Source organism: Notamacropus eugenii, chromosome 4, assembly GCF_028372415.1.
Source record: "Notamacropus eugenii isolate mMacEug1 chromosome 4, mMacEug1.pri_v2, whole genome shotgun sequence".
Classification (NCBI taxonomy): domain Eukaryota; kingdom Metazoa; phylum Chordata; class Mammalia; order Diprotodontia; family Macropodidae; genus Notamacropus; species Notamacropus eugenii.
Window position 1 is genome coordinate 372,579,869 of NC_092875.1, and position 23,057 is coordinate 372,602,925.

A 23,057-nucleotide genomic window follows, 5' to 3' on the forward strand; every position below is an offset into this window, starting at 1 on the left:
GGATCAGGAAACATTTAAATTACTTAAAACTTCCAGATTCCCAGCCTGAGCAGTTACGTGATACTCAATACTCCAAGAAAAAAGCAGAAGAAACAGAATATACGTTTCTTCTAGGCTTTAATATAAAGTGGGGCAAAGGATAGAAAGACATCAGGCTGGGAGGGATGGGCATTATCTCACCCTAAGTGAGTACCTGCATAGATCTTGGTCTAAAGGGCCTCATTTCTGCCAGTGTATGCTGGGTCATCTCCAGTCATCCTGATGAATGATCGCTGGATTTTCAGATGGCTCTGGAGGAGAAATGAGGTTGGTGACCTTGCACAGCCCTCCTCCCTCAAAACAAAGTCAAGTGCAAGTCATGTCATCATTTCTCTGATGTCGTGGTCTTCTTCGGCAATGAAGAACAAACACACACGCACAAAAATAACAAAACATCCTTGGGGGCATAAGCCAAACAATAGAGTATCTAGTTCAAAGAGTATGAACTTTTTTTAGTCACTTCATTTGCATAATTTGAAATTGCTTTCCAAAATGGTTGTACCACCAAGAATGCATTAATTATTAGTCTAAAAACTCTTCCATATTGATATTTTTGCTCATTTTTGTTTATTTTCCAGGACTGAGATAAAATTCAGGGTTGTTTTCATTTGTGTTTCTATTGTTACTAGTGATCTGGAGTATTCTTTAATATGATTCTCAATATTTTGCAAATCTTGAGAACTGTTCCTTCGTATCCTTTGATCACTTATCTATTGAGGTATGACTCAGAACAGTTTCTTCAAAACAAAACAAACAAAAAAATAGTTCTTTCATTCACCATTTACACATAAAATTTAGTTGAAAAGGAAAAAACAAACAAAAAACTTACAAGTCTTTTAAATTTCCAAAATACGATAGCTTCAAATTTAAATTACAAATAACTCCTCTACTTTAGAGGACCTTTCTCATTCAATAGGCTTCCCTTAGGCAGATATGTGATTTGCCTTGCTAATGTTCTAAAGAAGACAAATTCTTCTGTTCCCATCTGGAGCTGAGGAAATATTCTTTAGCTCTGTCTTTTTCTACAGAGAAGAAAAAATAAAACAAGCAAACAAAATCCCTTCCTAGTCCCCGAATTCAATAAATTTCTGCTAGTTTGAAGGAAAATTGAGTTTTGAGGAAATTCATTAGAACAAGCTCAAATTATCACAGTGGAAGTCACAGACAATACTACAGGTGGCTTTGGAGATAACTATCACTTTCAAATACAGAAATAATGTAAATTCACTAAAAAACAGTTTCCTGTAGTTATCTTCAAGGTAATTCTCCATTTTCTCCATCAGCAGCTCTGCTTGGTTTCAACTCCCTGGAACATTATCTCTAATGTTTTTTTTTCTTCATAGAAATCTTTCCAAAAGTATTGCACATACTATCAATGAGAGTGTATGTGTGAGCTGACTTTGCCAAACTGCTTTTTCCCCTCCTTTTAAAAATCTTATTTTTCTTCTCTCAAGGTTGAAAATGGGGGGATATTGGGAAATTGGATTAATATAAAAATAAAATATATCTTCAAAAGTTAAATTTAAAATAAAGAGAAACATTTCTGAAATGTGTCATTCCCTTCCATGTCTTAGTTATCAGGTATAATTTAGTCTATTTTTAACCTCAATCATTGTTGTCATAAATTATAATAATGTTGTAATTGTTGATCGCTGAAGTTATTGGGCTACTAGTTCAGGAATTACAACTTGGTTTTGCAAATCAGTCCTTTCAATCAGACTTTTCTTCTGCCTAAAACTGAAATAAGGAGTATATAGCTAAATGGTTTCCAGAAGGGACCTACTAAAAATAATTAGTGAATTAAAGGTTAATGCTACATCATTGTTTTTTCTTGACCTCAACAAAATTGATCAGTCTTCATAATTTCAACTTCCAGCATTAAAAATATTCCCATAGCACCAGGAATCATTTAATACTTGTAGTTAAATTGCTTACTTGGCTTAATGGGAACACTGCCTAGACTTAGATTTTTTGCCACCATTAGAGACGGGTTGCAATTTTTCAATGTTAGACATAAGTGAGTCTATGGGTTCTTGGCTGACTTCCTAGTACTGAGTGGTGCCAGATTCTTGGGGTTTTCCTAGGCTGTCTTTTTATATTCACTAATTTATTTCTCATTAACTAATTTTATTTTCCATGCTAAATTATATATACCTTGAAAGCAATACTTAAAATACTGTACAGGTCCATTCTTGATAAAATAGTTTAAAGAAATGTTAGTATGCTTAATGAAGACTTACACAAATAGGCACAGGGATATATATATATATATGTGTGTGTGTGTGTGTGTGTGTGTGTGTGTGTGTGTGTGTGTGTGTGTGTATATATATATATATGTGTGTGTGTGTGTGTGTGTGTGTATATATATATATATATGTGTGTGTGTGTGTGTGTGTGTGTGTGTATACATATATATATATTTCATTTCAGGAAACATTTATTTAGTGACTATATTAGATAAATCATAGTATATACAATAAATCTTCACTTATCCAAAGACAGCCTCAGCTATTTGGAATGCAGAAACAAATGACAAAATAAAGAAAGATGACTCCCATATAGCTGAAAGAAAAATCACAAAGTTCACTCATGTATATTTATTATGGAGAAACTTTGACACTTTAATTCCGACACTTAGTTTCTCTTATTTTATAAGTAAATTTAACAGCATGGTTGCCGGATTTCCCAGACAATAGTATGTTAAAAGCAGCAAATTGAAGGTTGGAAAGGACTAAAAGAGAAAAGGACATTAATAAGGTCATGGAATGATAGCTGACAGTCACTTAGCCAACGAGCATTTATTAAGTTATTAATATGTTCCAGGTAATTTGTTAAATACTGGAATATTGAAAAAGGCCAAAACATGGTTTTTAACTTCAAAAAGCTTATGTTACGTTGGGGATGCCAACATTCAAACAACTACATACGTACAAGCTACAGTCAGTGTCAATGGAAGCCATTTTCAGAGAGAAGGCACTAATGGGTGCTGAGGTAAGAGACTGAAAAAAGCCTCCAATAGGAGATAGAATTTGATCTGCGTCTTGAAAATGGTCAGGAATTTCAGGAGGCATTGTTGAGAAAAGAGCATTTCAGGTACGGTGGTCAACCAGTGAAAAGGTATGGAATCAGTAGATGAAGTAGTAAATTTTGGGAACAGCAAGTACTTGGTTGTAGATTACATGGGGGAAGGGGGGAGTAAAATGTAAGAAAACTGGAAAGGTAGGGAGAGGCCATGTTGTGAAGGATTTTAAGTGCCAATAAGAAAGTTTTATAATTGATCCTGAGATTAATAGAGAGTTTATTGATTATGAGGGTAGGCATAGTCAGCCTTATACTTTAGGAAAATCACTTAGGCAAATAAGTGAAGGATAGATCAAACTGTGACAAAATAAGTTGGAGAGACCAGACAGAAAGGTATTATAATCATCCAGGCAGAATGTGATGAAGGTTTGTACCAGATTGTGGGGAGAGAAGGGAGCATATATGAGAGTGATATTGTGAAGGTAAAAACAACAAAATTTGACAATAGGGTTAGCACAGGAAAAAGTTGATATTAATATTTCAATAATAGGTGACTGGGAGAATAGTGGCACCTTGCATGGTGAAAGGGAATGGTTACATGATATGGATGAGGGAAGAAAATGAGTCCTCTTTTGGACATGTTGAGTTTCAGATATGTGTGGTACATATAATTTGAGATGTCCAAAAGTCAATTGGTGAAGCAGGACTATTATTTATAGGCCAGGAGAGAGATTAGGATTGGATATGTAGATCATGAAATAATCAACACTGAGATGATAATTGATGGGACTTGATAAGATCACCAAGTGAATATTATGACAGAAGGAGAAGTGAAGGGGACCCAGGACAGACCTTGGGGAACACCCATAGTTAGCTGAAACACTCCAGATGAAGACATAGTAAAGAAGATTGAGAAAAAGCTGCCAAAAAATTAAGAAGAAAACAAGAAAAATATAACAAAAACCTATGGAGGAAAATATAAGCAGGAGAGAATGATTCACAGTGTCAAGCAGTACAGAGAGGTCAAGGATAATAATAATGATCATGATCATCATAATTAGTTTTATACAGTATTTAGTATGTGCCAACCAAGAAGCTAGGTGGCACAGCAGATAGAGCGCTGCGATAGAAGTCAGGAAGACCTGAGTTCAAATCTGGTCTCAGATGCTAGTTATGTGACCCAGGGCGAGTTACTTAATCCTGTTTGCCTCAGTTTGCTCAACTGTAAAATGAGCTGGAGAAAGAAATGGCAAACCATTCTAGTATCTTTGCAAAAACAAAAGCAAACCAAAAGGGGGTCATCAATAGTCAGTCTTGACTGAAATGACTGAACAACAACATATGCCAACCATAGTGCTAAGCAACTGACAATTATTGTTTCATTTGATGATAAAGAGGATCGAGAAAAGTTGGTTAAATCTGAAAATTAAGAGGACATTGGTAACTTTAGAGAAAGAAGTTTCAGTTGAATAGAGTCTAGAATGCAGATTGAAAAGGGATTAGAAATGAGAAAAGAGGAAGTAGAGACACCTACTTTAGACAGCTTTCTCAATGGAAACCTGATAATGAAAGAAAATTTAAAAAGACATCATACATACACATATATACATATACATACATATATGTGAATGTATGTGTGTATATATGCACAAAAATGAAGAAGAAAGAATCAGAGCTACTTGTGCTCATTTTCAGTTAGAGGTAAATATTCTTCTACTTCTAATAACTGCTGAGAAATCACTCTATTATTACACAGTACAGTAACAGATTTCATAATAAGGATTCTGAATAATTAATAAAATGTTCAGTTCCATTCCTAATAACATGCTTAAATTGGCAAGTTAATATACAATCCATTTTAGAAAGACCTCTATCCAAAATGTTCTAAAACAATTTGTTGTGATAGTTATTATTTGAGTTTTGGTGTTTAAAAGGATTAAGCTTCAGAATTCCCTTCCTGACTCTGGTGTAATAAAGGACTATTTGCGCATTTGTAACTTTTATACCCTTTTTAAACCACCTACTGACACAGTGTTTATTTCTAATTTGAGGTTAAAATGATCATTTTATACAAGTGTGAATGGATCTTCTCAGAAGGAAATGAATATTCTCCTTCCCTTGATCTCATTATAAAATGTCAATTCATCAACTTCACACTCCATACCCCACTCATTTCATTAACAAATTGGAAGAAATCAATCGTTCAGTTTTGCCTTCTACCAATTATTATAGCATTGACCACAATTTTTTAAAATATCGATTTTTTTATCCTTCATGGTTTTTATTTTTATTTAACTTTTTGAGGCTATATCTTCTTATTCTGCCTAGGCTGAAAATGAAGTGACCACTCTAAGGCAAGTCCCACTACTGATTGGCATGGGAACTTTGCTACCCTACATTTCTGACTTGAGTAAATTGGACCCTCTGCAGAAAATCTCATGGGTGCTCCCATATCTGTAAGAATCACCATGTTAATGTAAAACTTCATGGGAACACAGAGTTGGTTTAGCCTGTTGTAGCTAAAAACTCCTAAGCTCAATGGACGTACTAGCCTCATCCTTCTCCAACAGCAGGGATTATCATCGTGTACTACCATACCTGGCATCTTCATTCCCAATGAAGTTTAAAATAATTTATTTCATTAATAATGAAATTTATGCTTTTACATTTTTCTTGTTTTTCTCTAACATATTGGCAGAACAGGATTTTAGAAATAAAATTTTATACACACATATACATATACATATACACATGCACATATGCACATATATACGCATATATTTACACACACACACACACACACACACACACACACACACACAATCTGCTTAGCTTCCAAAGACACAGCTTAGGATACTGGGTAGAACAGTGGATAGAAAGCCTCAGGATCTGGAAAACCTGGGCTTAAAAGTCTTGCCTGACATATATTGACTGCTTGATCCTAGTCAAATCACTGACCCTCTCAGAGCCCACAAGCCATTCTCTAAAGCTCAATTACAGTTCTCCACTAGCTGAGAAAGTTCGCTCTAGAGGAGTTCCTTATATGAATGAAATCTTAGATCCAACCTGCCCTACCCTTACAAACAACAACTACTACTACTTCAACTACTATCTTTCCAGCTATTTAAACAACACACCACAATTAAAATCCTATATATGTAATTATTCTTAAAGGATAAGATCTTTGGAAATAAAGATTGTCTTTATGTATCTCTATGTCTCCAAAATCTAGCACAGAGGAGTCATTTAATGAATGGTGAATGAAAATGAATTATTCATATGAAAATTTATATAGTATACTTATAAAGTTACATCATAACTCTATATTATTGAATACTTATAAAATTATAAATCATCAAATATGTGATTGTTAGATTAGTCAGCTATTCAGAATATATTTAGCATTGCACTAAATGCACTGCTGATGTCAAAGACTGAAAGACAGCATGAGAGAAGCAGCTCAGAGTAGGGTATTTTTAATCTTTTCTAAAACATAATAGCTCAGCAGATAGTTGTATACACTGTGGGAAACATGTTAAGCTGTTTGGAGAACATAATTTGGAAGGGGAATCTGAGTTCTCACACTCCATGGAATACACAAATTTATGTATAATACCCATTATGTCCTACATTCAAAAAACTGATGGAATATTTTTTCTCTTCTCTCTCTCTCTCCCTCCCTCCCACTCCCTCTCTCCTTTGTTCCGTTCCTCCCCCCTCTTTCTCTCTTTCCCTCTCCCATCCTCCTGCCTCTCTTTTTCTCTCTCCCTCTTTCTTTCTGTCTCTCCCACTTCTGCATCTTTTTCTGTCTTTTTCTCCCTTTTGTATTTTATAAGTTGGATTGCATATAAATGTATGAATTCTGTAATTTGTAACCTCCATATCTCCTCCTAAATAATTTTATCCAAAGTATATTAACATAGCTTTCCCTGCATACACAACTATGTTCTAAGTTATGTTTTAGAATAGATAAGAGAATACCTCACTACAAGCTATTTCTGTTATGGTGACACTGAACCATCATGAAGTCCACAGAGGGCATAGTGCAATCTGAGTGTGGAAGGTTTTTTAAACAAGTCAGAATTTACAGGTTGAAGACAGTTCCCTTCATTTCCAGCCTCTCAGCACACTGTCTCAATCTTCCTGAAGGAGATCCCACCTGTCAATCATTAAATTCAGAATGCTATTTTGTGACTATTAGAAGCAAAATGGATCTTATTGAATATAATGAACTAACTTAAGGGTGTATTTTGATTGAGTTTCCATGCCATGTAGAATTAGTGTTTTCTCATAAATCCTTGAAAGGTTCCAACAATAAGACTTTTGTTATTCAAACTACCTAAATGAGGAATACATTTCTTTATCCTCCTCATGATAATTTTAGTTTTCTGTAAAAATGCTTACTAATTATTTTAATGGGTATATAAAAGTTATCAGTTCACATCCCCTGTACATAACCTTATAGAACAAAAGTCAAGCACTATTGATAAAAATACAGTTGTTTTTTGGGGTGAGAGAAGAATTTTATACACAGTTTAGCCCATAAAGGTCTCATATCCCTTATACACATACACACACACACATATATACACACACGTGTGTGTACGCATATGTATTTGTGCATGTATGAATATTATGTATATGTGTGTATATATCTATACATCTGTCAAATCTACAAATATATGAGTCATTCCCCAATTGATAAATGGCCAAAGATATGAACAGGCAATTTTCCAAAGAAGAAATCAAAACAATTTATAGTCATGAAAAAGATGCTCTAAATCATTATTGATTACAGAAATGCAAATTAAAACAACCTTGACAGACTGACTAAAATGATGGAAGGAGAATAGTGCCAAATGTTAGAGGGGATGTGGAAAAATTGTGATTCTCATTCATTATTGGTAGAATTGTGAACAGACCCAACCATTTTGGATAGCAGTGAGGCAAGAATCATACCCAGAGTTATTAAACTATACCTATACCTTTTGACCCAGAAATACCACTACTTGGTCTGTTTCCAAAGATGATTAGGGAAAAGGGGAAAAGAACATATATGGTGCAAAATGTTTATAGCATCTTTCTTTGTGGTAGCAAAGAACTGGAATATCCATCAGTTGAGGAATGGCTGAACAAATGGTGATATATGATTGTGATGGAATATCACTGCTCTAAAAGAAATGAGCTTAATGATTTTAGAAAAAAATACATGGAAAGACTTGCATGAAACAACAAAGCAAAAAATGAACACAACCAAGAGAACATTGTATACAGTAACAACAATGTTGTTTTAAGAATGACTTTGAGCAGTTGTTTTGTGTATTGTAATACCCAAATTAATTATAAAGGACATACATATAAAGAAAGACTCTACTTGCATCCATAGAAAGAGCTGATAAATATAAGTACGTATGGCATAACTTGTGTGTTTGTAGGGGGGGGTATGTAATGGTAGCCATCTCTTGGGTGGGGGAGAGGAAGGAAGAAAAACAATTTACATGAAAATTTTGTTGTATATTTGAAAGGAATACCAAATTATACATAGTAGATATATAGTTGCATATACAATCATCATTTTATTGTGCAATATTGTGAAATACTTGTTTTATTCCATAAGTTAAAAACATGTTAAAAACCCCAGTTTCTGCAATTATCTCCTAACAGCTATTCATTCACCTTTCCTTTCTTCCCACAACTTCCATCCTCACCCTCGCTCACTCACATAAAATACTGACACAAACAGAAAACCCTCAAGAGAATAGGCAGAAATGAGCTGAAATGCCAAATATACTGAAAAATCTTTCCTTCTCTGTATAAAAGTGTAAGGACAGAGGGGTGGGACATTGGTTAGAGTACTGGATCTGGAGTCAGAAAGATTCATCTTCTTGAGTTCAAATCTAGCCTCAGACACTTACTGACTGTGTAACCCTGGACAAGCCACTTAAACCTGCTTGTATCAGTTTCTAGATCTGTAAAATGAGCCAGAGAAGGAAATTGCACACTCCAGGATCTCTGCCAACAAAAATTAAATGGGCTAACAAAGCTTTGGATGTGACTGAAATAACTAACCAACAACAAGAAGAACATTCCAACTTTGAGACTAAAATAGCCATGAATAGCCCCTGATATATACCAATAGAAGTAAGAATGCTTTGCAGTACCATAAGAAGGATCTTGCCATAGTACCAGTAAGGTGCTTTCTTGTACATAATTCTCATTTTTTTCTGCTCCTGTAAGGAATAAACATTACACGGAAGCTCTTTCTTAGCTTTTCTTCCTTTTCAGGCTTATTGAGTTATTAGTTGTGACCCCTAGCAGATCCAAGAAGTTATCATGCCATGCTAAGCCCACTCCCTTCACTCTGACTCTCAGTGTACTAGAAGGGAGATTTTGTTCCAGTCAGTGAGAATATTTCCAAACTACCTGAATGCTTGAGGCAGAGAAGATTCTATTAACGTACTATATACTCCAAGCCTCAAGCAAACAAACAAAATATGTAAGGCATTCCTCCACACAATCCAAATCAAACTTAGTGCTAGATATATGTCTGTTTATCTTAGACAAGTGCTTTTATTCATTTATTCTCCTAATCTCATTCTTTTATTTTTCTTCCTACTATATGTGTTTGTATGTAATATCACACATACTCTATGATATCTGTATGATTTCCTTAAAAAAATATTCATCTAAAATAGCAAGTTCTTAATCTTGAGTACATTGTACAACTAGGTCATTTATTCTGGTGTCCTGAAGCCAGCTGCATTTTACATTGCTAAACACTGATACACCTATCCATGAAGAATTAGAGGGAGTTGGATTTGGTTATTTTTTTGAACTTTAAGGCCTCCTGTTAATCCTAGATGCCACAGGAAGACCATCCTTCACAACCAAGTGATCCCATTTATTGAAAGGAAAAATAATAACAACATTGATCCTTAATGAAAATTATGAAACTTGTACATACTCTGTGGAAATCTAGGTGGGTTGTCATTGACATCTGAGAGTGTAATGTTGACGGTGGTGGACCCTGAAAGGCCTCCAACTTGCCCGGCCATATCTTTGGCTTGAATGACCACAGAGTAGTGCTCTCTGGCTTCCCTGTCCATGTTATGCAGGGCCGTTCTTATAACTCCTGGAGAGAGAGAGAGAGGGAAGGAGGGAGGGAGGGAGAGAGAGAGAGAGAGAGAGATCAGCATTATTTGAACATTTACATAGAAGTTACCAATAGGCATCTGTCACAGGAAGTTTCTTATACAAATAGTTAGATATTTTCTTCAAAATATTCCATCACAAAATTTGCTTCAAGTCACTTGTTAGAAGGAAATTCACCATTGGCAAATGAAGATGTGCCCTAAATGTTTGCTCCTCTGACAAGACTGTTCATAGAGGGTAACACGTTTAATATAATAACAACAATAATATCTAATGGCATATAAATACCCCATCATTCATTGCAGATTCCTCCTCAAAGCTTCCTCTCTTGTGGTCCAAGGCTCTGATTGTTGCTTGGGCCCAGACCCACTACACAACTTTCTAAATTTTCAAACTCAGTTTTTGAGGTCAGTAATTATATCAGTCTTTCTGAGAAAGAACATGTCCTTTGACTTCAAGGACTGTTCTATTGATTTCCATATCCAAAACCCTCCTTTCCCCTCCCTCCTTCCTTCCTTCCATCCATATGATGGATTAGAGAAGGAAGAGGCTAAATGAGGTAAAATCAGTTAGGAAGGTTTTGCAGTAGTCCAGATGAGAGTAAATAAGGTATGTTGCTTTGTCTATTAGTTGTGTCTGACTCTGTGTGACCCAATTTGGGGTTTTCTTGGCAAAGATAACAGGGCTGATTTGCCATTTCCTTCTCTAGCTCATTTTGCAGATGAGGAACTGAGGCAAACAGGGTTAAGTGACTTGCCTAGCATCAAACAATTATTAAGTATCTGAAATCAGATCTGAATTCAGGAACATGAGTTTCCGGGACTTTAGTGTTCTACCTACTGTACCACCTAACTGCCCAGTGAGGGTGTCATCAAACTATTCTTAAAGACAAGCATGGAAGAGTCTTTAAGGTTGCTTTCATTAAAGGGAATATATATTCCAAATGAGAGTTAAAGAGGACATAAATTCAAGTGGTGGCTGTGGGATTAGATAGGAGGAGGCCACTTAAGACAGATGAAAGAGACATGACATGTTACAACAACTGACTAGATATAAAGGGAAAAGGAGAAAGAAGTCTCAAAGATGATTCTGAGATTTCCAACACAGCTAAGAAAAGGATGATGTTTTTAACCAAAATGGGAAAATTGTAACAAGGGGCAGATTAACTCTAATATGTCATTATATTTTTTGTTCTGAATCTCTAGTTGTATAGATTATTTCACCTGATAAAATTCTCCTTAATGGCAGGGACATCATATTTGACTTTGTATCTCTAATGTTCAGTACAGTTGCTGGAACACAACAAATAGGGAAAAAATGCATTTTGTTTGCCTTATTTTATTTTTATCTTTGACTAGTATTGAATAAATGTTATTTAGATAGCATAGATTATTTAATGCATATTCTTTTTCATTTTGATGATTACAGTAGCATACACAAATATCCAAATATAAACATAATGTACTAATTTCTCCCTTCTTCCCCATCTCTGTTTTAAAAAGTTTAGTAGTATGTGTTGTTTTTAGGTCACCTTCATTTTCAAGTATATGTTTTTCCAGTCTTCTAGGAAAATAAGATTATATAAGATATGTAATAAAAATTAATAAGTAGGAAGGTAAAAATGTAAAAAGGGAGACAAAGTAGTAGAATAACCTTAATTTGAAAAACCATTAATTGAGAGTGACAGTATATGCAAACTTTCCTGTTCATAATTCCTCATCTCTGCAAAGAGAGGAGGGAGGAAGACATATTCTGTCTTCTCTTCTTCAGAGCTAAGTTTGATCAGTATAGTTACAGGCTTCAAATTTTAATTATTTTTGTTTTGTTTTATTTTTTCCACTTACATGACTTTGCTCCTTGTCTATATTGTTTTCCTGGAACTAATTATAAATTTCCTGGAGCTTTTCTGTCCTCTTCATATTCATTTTTTCTTATAGATAATGTGTCATTATATTCATGTGCCATTATTTGTGTAGCCTAGATTGTATGCTCCAGTTGATGGACCAGTTCACTATTATATGAACAGTGAGAATAACAGTGTCTGAAAAACATGCATTACAATGTTTACTAGGTATTTAGTTTTTCTGATTTATGCCAGTTTTATGGATATGTAATGAAATCTCAAAATTGTTTTGATTTTGATTTCTTTTTATCAGTGACAGGACAATATTTCATGTTATAGCTTATAATTATTATTTTGAGGAATGTTTGTTAATATCTTTCGAAAAATTTCTAGTTTTCAGCCTAAATTTAATATTAAATTGTTAGAATGCTAAATCCATTCCAACCTGCCTTATTTTTAATGGTTTATTGTAATATTTTGAAAATATTCCAGTTGAATTCACACTATTTTCAGAAAGTATTTAAAAATATTTTAACTGCATAGGAGATAGGAGATAGGAGGGAGGAAGAAGGAGAGAGAGAGAGAGAGAGAGAGAGGGAAAAAGAAAGGGAGAGGAAGAAGGAGAAGGAGAGGGAGAGGGAGAGGGAGAGGGAGATGGTACAATGGATAAGATCCTGGTCCTGAAGTCAGGAAGAGTCATCTTTTTGAATTCAAATCTGTCCTCAGATACTTAATTGCTCTGTGACCCTGAGAAAGACTCAAGTCATTTACCTCTTTCTGACCCAGTTCCCCATTTGTAAAATGACCTGGAACAGGAATTGGCAAACCACTCCAGCATTTTTGCAATAAACTCCTCAAATGAAGTCATGAAGAGTTGGCCATGATCAAAACAACACAACAAAAATAAAATGTATGTATGTATATACGTATCTAATTTGGTGATCATTAAAACATGAGATAATTCCTTTGAGAATACAGACTTGCTAAAATGGGACATCCCAAATGCTTCTGATCGGCTAAAGCTGTTACCTGACATGATAGACTCTTTAAAGACTTCTCAATAAAGAGAACTGATGGCAATGTAAATACTGTCTTTAAGTTCAAGCACCTGAGTCTGCTCCCTTAGGCTCAGAACACTTGTCTGCTGGAAACACAGATAAGTCACATATTTTCAGCATTCAGGATGGTTTGCTCATAAAACATTAATTTGTTCTAAAAACACTTCACTTTTTTGGTTCATTACCAAGTAGAAAGGTTAGTCCATTTGGTGTTTGCTCTAAACATATAAGGTAGTGTGCCGTAGAGACAGATTCAATTCAAGGAAATAATTGATTCATTGACAAATATAAATAAAATTAAATAGCTAATTTGATACAATCAGTGAATTCAGCCCTTCTACACCTGGGAGTTAGCACTTGGTAGATGCCAGAGAGCTACTTAGGCCCTTCCTTCAAACCACCAAAACAATCACTTGGAAGTAGAAAAACTCTAATTTATCTTTTTGTCTCTATGCCACTGAACAATTAAATTTAACTTCAATGAATAGTATGGGTGTTTGCACATTTTGAGGAGATGGATTTGGGCATCAGGGGGACTACTTTGGAACACTGCAAATATATAACTGTGAAAGTATTGGAAAAATTCAACAGCTTTCCTTCAGCTAAATATAAATTACAATCAGGCTTATCAAAGGACCTTGTAATAATATGATAATGAAAGATTAATTTAATTCATTCATATGGAATAGCCTTAAGAAACTCTACTAAAAAGAACAATGTTTTATCACATATGATAATGACTTAAATAGAAAATTAATTGAAAGAGAAGTGAATGAGCAAGGATCCCCATAAAAAAAAAAAAACTTCTGCTGTTTAGAATTTGAAGGAAACAGAAGTGAATTTTCTAAATTTAATGCAGTAAGTGAGACTTGCTTTCCAAATAATATACTACTTGTCAATTGTACATAAAAAATTCACATACCAAAAACAAAATGCATTATACTGAAAGGATACTTTGCAGAACAGACATATCTAAAGGGAAATCCATAAATTTAAAGTCGGAAAGTTAAAGGACAAAAATCAATGTGCTTTCCATGAAATCTGAATAATATTCATAACTTAAGAGAAAAAAATGCACAAACTTTATACTCCACACATTCCCACTAGCTTTTTAGTGCTGTCTTCACGTATTCCACTGCAGTCATTGATTCCCTTTTCTACCAAGATAGGTGATCTTACACGAAATGTGAAGATACCTGAGAGGTGATTATGCCTATCTCTATAAAATCTCTATCTCCCTCCCTCCATCCCTCCTTCCTCCCTCAGTCCCCTTCCCTCTCTTTTCTCTCTCTTTCTTTCTTTCTCTCTCTCTCTCTTTCTTTCTTTCTTTCTTTCTTTCTTTCTTTCTTTCTTTCTTTCTTTCTTTCTTTCTTTCTTTCTTTCTCTCTCTCTCTCTCTCTCTCTCTCTCTCTCTCTCTCTCTCTCTCTCACACACACACACACACACACACACACACACATACACACACACACACACTTTTCATCAATAATCATCTTAGGTCCAATTTTGCTCATCCACCCTGGATATTGACCCAGTTGTGTGTGTAGCTATGACTTTCCCTGGGGGCACACAGAATCTGGGGAATGCTACAGCAACATTACCATAGCGACATAGTCCCAAGATTCATTGCTCCCCACCCAGCCGTACCCCAGGTATATGTAAGCTAAGTGTCTCTGAACAGACTGTTTTAGACTAAGAAGACTTTTAGAGTAACAAGAGAGGTCTAGTGGCTTTAAAAAGATAATATACTTCTTTGAGCACCTGATGGACTAACAGGAGATATAAAGTGCCACTGAATAAACTATTTTTTTGGTAACCTTATTGCCTGATTTATGAGGAGTAATAGAGATTACTCTTGTAGTTGATTTCATTCAGTTATTAACACATTACAATATGTATCAGTCATTTTTCAACCTTGCAGTTTCATTGTGAAATGCAATTTCCAAAGGTGGCACAAGATTACACCCATAGACTAGGGATGCTTTCAGATCCTGGAGGAAGTGGAGACCAATTATTTCAATTGCTTTACTTCTATCATGTTCTCATTCCCACACCAGCCTCCCCCCACCATCCCTGATTCCCACGGCCTAGAAATTACAAAAAAATAAGACAAACTATGAAAAATGAATGCTTCACTTTTTTCTCTAGTTTTTATAATTATTTGCCCCAACTGACAAGGTGAGTAGGCAGGGGAAAATCTGATATTATCAGTAATGTTGTCCAGTATCCACAAATGTTCAAAAAATATAAAATGATTTTCCAACATGTTCTAGTTTAAAATGTTCATTAGCAATTAAATACAATGTTTGAAGAATTCAGGGCAAGATGACTTAAAATGCTCATGAAGGAGAAATTGTATGCATGTTTTTTATATTGTCTTTCTTCACTTTGGTTGTTTTCTGTGTCAAGAAAGGCTTGTTAAGGTCTAGCTGGGAAAAAAAAAAAGAGGTTATTAGGATCTTAATTTGATAGCTCCTTAAAGTCGATGATAAAATTATATCTAAAGGCCAAGGTATTAGGAGGTTTTCAGTTATTGTATATTTCCTGATTCTACGTTTTTGGTGAAGAATGTCAGATAGATACATAGACAGATGGATAGATGTGGATATTTGTCATTCATTCATGTATTTTCTCTGTTATATATTTCTAGAGAAAAAATCAAGGAAAACATTTTCTCAAAATCAAAAAAACTTTTCTCTATATTTTCCCTAATTTGAAGCAGTAACTGTTTCTGATAGTGCAACTTAAAAAACAAAACCAACAGCAATAGCAAAAAAACAATAGAAAACAAAAAAAAAAAGAAATAAAACAAAAAAGCATTGATTGTGTCTGCAAACAAGAAGATACTATTAGGTACTGTGCATACAAAAAGGAAAAATGACACTAACCTGGAAAGAAGAGTAAAATAACTCCTCCTCATCATGCCACATAATGCCTATGGCTCATGACTTCTCTTGCCAGAAAACCTTATGCTTAGTCATGATCTCTGACCTTCTTCCCTCCACAGCCCCCAATCAGCAGTATACTCTAAACAAATGACAGTTCTTTTGACCAAAGACTAGCAAACTTCCACCTCATGCTTCCTTAATTGCTGGGATTCAGTGTTGTTTCTTTGTTTTTAACAAGACACTTTTCCTCAGCAACAAAAGGAATTTCACACAGCGCTTTTCTCTCTCCAGTACCTATTCCGTTCTGCCAGTTTCAAAGTTTCCTTTCAGATTTTTAACAGTGATTGTTTCATCTTGTTTGAGCATGATTGTCTTAATCAGCTGGATATGGTTAAGCAAGAGCAGTGGGTTTTGTTTGTTTGTTAGTTTTTTCCCTGTTTTGTTTTTCTTTCTTTTTATCCTGACCAACTGCAGTAGGTACTCCATTGACTGCAAATTGCATTTCAATGCCTACCTCCCAATTACCTTGATATGTAGAGGGCTGCAACTGGGATTTACTGTCTGTTGATTGCAGGTTCATAGCATTGTGGCCGTGTTTGTAGTTATAAACATTACTCTTTGTGCCTGACTCACTAACCTACAACATGCTTGTGCTTCCTGATTAATGATTTTCACATGGCAATATATTCTATAACCTTCATACATAGGTTTGTTATGCTCAAGACAAGACTATAAAACGGAAATGCTTTATTTATTAAATACTTCTTCATTCAACCCATCATAAAAATATAAAAATTTATTCAATAGCCTTTTTAAAAATCTAAAGTCAAACATCTACCCCCGAGGAAAAACTAAACTTAAAAGCAACTTTAGTCCATCCTCACATCCCAGGGAAAAAGAGATTCAGATTCTTCACAGGGTTAAATCATTCCCTGGAGCAGATTAGTTCATTTTGGGAATTTTTACAGTTACTGTTTACATTTCTGCACCCACTCTTGAAATTACTCACATTTACTTTGTAGATACAATATTTTATGTTTATTTACCTACACACCTGTCTAATTACCATCTGCACCCTCCCCTCAAAATTAGAATGGAAGGTCCTTGAGGACAGAGACATTTTGTTTTTATTTCTGCCTCCCCAGTGCCTGGCACAGTCCCTGGAACACAGTAATTCCTTAATAAATACTTGGTGGGTGAATGAACATCTCTATTCCCTCACAAAAGTAGTGCAGGCATGTGATAAATTTGGTTCTTTATTGATTTGATCATGCATGTGCTGCTTAATCCTGTGAGCATAAATCATTCAGGCTCTTATTATTTATTAAATTATATTGTTTCTGGAATGAAATGTCTCCTATTAAGGCAACAGAGTTATTGCCATTTCTAAAGTGTCTTTTGTAAACAAAAGAAGTAGTTTCAACATCAAGGCTATTTTTTAGTGGTTAGAAGAAACTGATTATGCCAAGAGCATATAACCTTGAAATAATCAGCAAATGTCTCTCTCCTATGTGCAAAACACCATAGTAGACACATGGAAGGGGATCTCTGTCTCTCTGTCTCTGTCTCTCTGTCTCTCTCTTTGTCTCTTTGTCTTTCTGTCTCTGTCTCTCTCTCTCTCTCTCTCTCTCTGTCTCTCTCTCTCTCTCTCTCTCACACACACACACACACACACACATACACAAAACTATTGCATAGGCATATTCTCAAGAATCTGGCAAGCAAGTTGGAAAAACAATTAACAGTATACAAAATTACATGACAATCCAAAGAAGCATGTGGTTAAGTTTCAAATAAGCAGTACAGAAAATAAGTTCTGTAGAAATTCAGAGAAATGAGAAATCATAGACTGCAGAATATCAGCGAAGTCTTTTTGGAAGACATAGCTCTATAGATACTCTTAAAATAAGGTTTGGATATATAGGGAAGAGGTTAGAGGGCATCTGGCTCCAAATATATTCTCCCTTCTTCTCATTCTGTTTCTCTCAATGTTATATCCAGTCATTAAGCTGCAAAACCTCAAAATTGTCTTATTTTTTTCTACTTAATTTCTTGCAGCTTTCACACTTAACCATTTGTGATCTCTTTATGCTTCTTCTACCTCAATAATCTCTCTTACATTTGCCCTCTTCTCTGCAGTTGGCACTTTCACTACCCTAGCATCAACTCTTCTTAACACTCACTGGACCTATTTCACGAGCTGCCTATCTGATCTCCCTTCTTTCAACTCAATATTTAGATCCCAGATGAATGCTCCTTTTGCACATATCAGTTTCTATAACTTCTCTGCTGAGATTACTTCAATAATTTCCTATTCACTGCCAGATATAATTAAAGCAGCTTGCTTGGTTGTTGTCCTTGGTGCTTGAAGAAGACCAAAGTGACATCACTATGTTTGGGTCAAGGCACAGTGTGTCTGACTGTGGATGATCAGACCAACATAAGCTCAGATGACTTCAACACAGGTCAGGAACAAACAGACCATATGAACATTTGGATTGGAGGTGTCACTAAATATGCACAGTTTATATATTTTTTTTTGAGCTACTGAAATTCTACTTCTTTTTCATATAGCACACAGCACCTTCTTTGAGGCAGCACAATATTCTGGGTAATCCTGTTCCAGTGTCTCCCACGAAGTGTCTTCCTTTCAATTCTTCTGTCCTCTGTGTGAGCATGGGCTCCATGTGAGTTATCTGTAAATTAGTCTTTTAAGAGAAAGTATATTTGTCATTCAGACAATATGATCAGCCCAGCAGAATTGTGTTCTTTGTAGTAGAATTTGAATGCTTGGCAATTCATCTTTTGCAAGGACCTTGGTATCCAGTACTTATCTTGACATATATCTTTAGAATCTTCCTAAGATAATTTAAAAGGATGTAATTCAGCTTCTTGGCATGGTGCTGGTAAGCTGTCCAGGTTTCACAGGCATACAACAATAACATCAACCCAATGGCTCTGTAGACTTTCAGTCTGGTAGTCAGCCTAACACCTCTTCTCTCTCATACTTTCCTTTGGAAACTCCCAAACACTGAGCTAGATCTGGCAATGCATGCATCGATCTCATCATCTGTATGGACATCTCTTGAAAATATATTGCCTTTTGCACAAATAAAGCCAATATAACCAATGTTAGAAGGGAAGCAGAAAACTGAGAAAGAATTTTTACAACTAGTGTCTGTGATAAAGGCCTCATTTCTAAAATATGTAGAGAACAGAGTCAAATTTATAAGAATTTAAGTCATTCCCCAATTGATAAATGGTCAAAAGATATGAATAGACAGTTTTCAGAAGAGGAAATTAATGCTATCTATAGTCATATAAAAATGCTCTAAATCGCTATTGATTTGAGAGATTCAAATCAAAACAACTCTGAGTTACCACATCACACACTCCCGATTGCCTAACGTGACAAAACAGGAAAATGATAAATATTGGAGAAGATGTGGCAGAGTTGGAACACTAATTCACTGTTGGTGGAACTGTGAGCTGATCCAACCATTCTGGAGAGCAATTTGGAACTATGTCCAAAGGGCTATAAAAATGTTCATACCCTGCTCAAAACCTAGCAATTTCACTTCTAGGGCTGTATCCCAAAGAGATCATAAAAATGGGAAAAGGACCCCCATGTACAAAAAAAAAAATATTTATAGAAACTCTTTTTGTGGTGACCAAGAACTGGAAATCTAGGGAACATTTATCAATTGGTGGATGCTGAACAAGTTGTGGTATATGAATATAATGGAATACTATTGTACTATAAGAAGTGATGAAAAGGCAGACAAGAAAAACCTGGAAAGTCTTATATGAACTGATGCTGAGTGAAGTGAGCAGAACCAGGAAAACATACACAGTCATAGCCACAGTGTGTGAGGGCTGTTTTTGAGACTTAGCCATTCACAGCAACGCAAGGACCTAAAACATTTCCAAAGGACTCATGATGAAAAATGTCATTCACATCCAGAGAAAGAATGATTGTGTCAGAACACAGAATGAAGCAGACTATTTTCTCTTTTGTTATGGTTTGTTTTTTTCATGGTTTCTCCCATTTATTTTAATTCTTCTTTGTAACATGACCAATGTGAAAATGTATTTAATAAGAATGTATGTGTGGAGCCCATAAAAGATTGCATGCCATCTTGGAGAGGGAGGGAAAAGGGAGAAGGAGAAAGTTTGAAAACTATGGGAGTGATTGTTGAAAACTGAAAACAAATTAATAAATTGTGGGGCTGGGAGAGAAAGTATATTACCAAGGTAAGTGAACTCATTCACAGCATTAATCATTTCTACATCTGATGGAACTGATGGTTCTGCATATGGATGGTGTGGTGCTGGCTAGTAGAGAAATTGTGTTTTCTTCATATTAATTGGTCAAGCCAAAATTAGAACAAGCAACAAAAAATCAATCCATACTCTGATGCATCTCAATCATAGAGGATGCATTGAGTCATCTGTGAACAAAGAATCATGCACTAGTTCTCACTCCACTTTAGTCTTATCTTGTGACTTTATCAAGTTAAATAATTTGCAGTCAGTGTGTTAGTTGACTTTAGCACCGTCATTGAAGGCATCAAACAATATTGCTGAATACATCATGATAAAAAGCATGGGAATAAGCCCACAGCCCTACTTCATTCCATTGGTGACTGAGAAAGAGCATTATCCATTATTCAGAGCCCAAGCAAGATATCATCCTGGAAGTGGCATATAATACTGAAGAGCTTCTCTGGACAACCACATTTTGCCATGATCTTCCATAAGTCCTCATGACTGACAGTATCAAAGGCCTTGATCAGATCAGCAAATGTGTACAGATCTCTGCTATTAGAATTTTTCCTGGAATTGTTAGGCAGTACATACCATATTGTCAGTTCCTCAGTCTTTTCTGTAGCCATACTGGCTCTCAGGTAGATGACCATCTTCCAGGTGAAAGGTCAGCCTATTAAGGAGGATTCTGGCAAGAATTTTGCCAACAATGACTGAGAAAGTAACCCCTCTACCCTTCTGTGATTGTAACAAAACAACTTATTTCCTTTTCCTTTATAGAGATGGACAATGGAGACATTTTTGAGCTCTTGGGGGATAACCTCCTCTTGCATATAACCCTGAAGATTTGAGTCAGTTTTTATATGAGCAGTAGACCCCTTACCTTGTAAATTTCAGCTGGAATAGAATCAGCACCAGGTACTTTATGAAACAAGAGGAGTCTAATAACATTCAAAACCTCTTATTCAGTTGGTAGTTTAGAAAGAGAGGGATTCACTTCAACAGTCATCACTGATTAAAGATGATCTGTTGAGGACACTTTGGAAATGTTCAGCCCATCTCTATAGGATTAGGCTCCTGTCACTAACCACAGAGTATCCATTAGTACTGAGTAACTGAAATGCCCCCCCAGATCTTTGCCCTATAAATAACCTTTAGGGCATCATAAAAGCACTTTAGATAGTTACTATCAGCATAAAACTGATGTTTATCTACCTTCTTAGTGAGCCAAGAATCCTGCATTTCTTTGAGCTTCATTTTCATTTTATTTTTGATGGATTTACACACTGCTTTTATAGACACAGAGAAACTAACCTACTGATAAACACTGTAGAATTCTCATTTTTGTTTAGCAGTTTCTGAATTTGTCCATCATATTCATCAAACCAGCCTTGTGAGTATTCTTGATCAGTTGAGTAAATGAAGTACTGTACATCAAGTCTCCAAAGTTGACTGCTTCTTTTCTGCTCAGTTATTGCCAACCATGACTTGGCTCAGATTTCCTTCCAAGTTAGCAACAAACTGATTTTAAATGGAGAATTGTTCTAATCTGTTGACATTAAGTCATCTGGTAGTGATCTTGCTTGGGATTGCCATTTTCATTGAATGGGAATGTTTAGTTTAGGTAACTGCATCCAGCTGCCTTTGTTAAACTGGCCTTCATTTGCCAGACTGGTTTCATTAAAAGCTGCTATTTGGATGTAATAGCTATTGAGTTCTCTCACAACAAGATCTGTTCATCTTTCAGGTCTACTGGATTTTGTGTTGTTAATAAGCATGGGCACATTTTATTTACGAATGATGAGTGGAATCATTTTCACAAAAACTTTTGTAAGCGTGTGTGTGTGTGTGTGTGTGTGTGTGTGTGTGTGTGTGTGTGTGTGTGTTTTGATCTCAGGGGAGGATCCCTGCTTGCCATGACAAGCATTCCAGGGTTAGGTTAGGTGTAGCAAACAATTTTAAGGTACCATTTCTAACCCCTTCCTTGCACCAGGAGGTGAGCAGTGCTGTCCTCAAAACAGGCTACTCAAATACCCAGGTGGCTGCCAAATCCCGCTGCTGCTTCCCTACAGCCTAGGCCTCCTGTGTGTAGTGTTTCAAACTACAGCTCCCAGTGTATCTCCAACTGCTGCTTCATCACTTCCTTGTTGCCACTAGAATTTGAGGTATGTAAAAATGGTAAAATGTTATAGGTGATATCTTTTGGTTAAATAAGGCATGGTTGTACATAGTTGTCAGACTTACCATCTCTTCCAGAATCATTAGATTTGAGTGAAAAGACAAAAGTCAAGATGACATGAGATGGCTCAGATGAAATACGTGACCTTGGCATCTTGGATATCTAACTAAACTCTTAGCTCTCCATAGCATTTGCTTCATCTGCCTTCATGACCCATTGGAACAAATTCTCATCTCCCCATTCTAGCATGGGAAATCTTCACCTACTTGGTATAGACACCCCCCTAACTCACTGACAAATTTTAGGCCCTTCAGTTTACTCTCAATCTGGCTTAACCTTGTGCTAAAACAGTTTACTGGGCTGTGGCTACTGCACATGCTACAGCTTCTTGGGTGAGAGTTGGGTGACAGGTGGACACCAAAGGTGGAAAGCTGTCCTAAAAAGGACTGCAGCTCCCACACCAGATATGCTTGTCTTCCTTGAACACTAGTGTATCCCAAATAAAACTATTTAGTTTGTATAACATCGTACACACCAGACTAAATAAAAGTACTTAGTCTGGCAATTCAAGGCTTTATGGAAGCAGTCTTCCATTCAAGACATTTTTCAC

At 35.7% G+C, this 23,057-nt stretch overlaps 1 protein-coding gene across 1 annotated transcript in view; it reads right to left on the reverse strand.

The window, feature by feature from the left end:
• The window catches only part of CDH18 (cadherin 18), a 673,500-nt gene that overhangs the window by 150,781 nt on the left and 499,662 nt on the right, over positions 1 to 23,057 (reverse strand). The window contains exon 6 of the mRNA XM_072605468.1: positions 10,025 to 10,192. Coding sequence (XP_072461569.1) covers positions 10,025 to 10,192 — 168 coding nt within the window. The remainder of the gene's footprint in view (positions 1 to 10,024; positions 10,193 to 23,057) is intronic.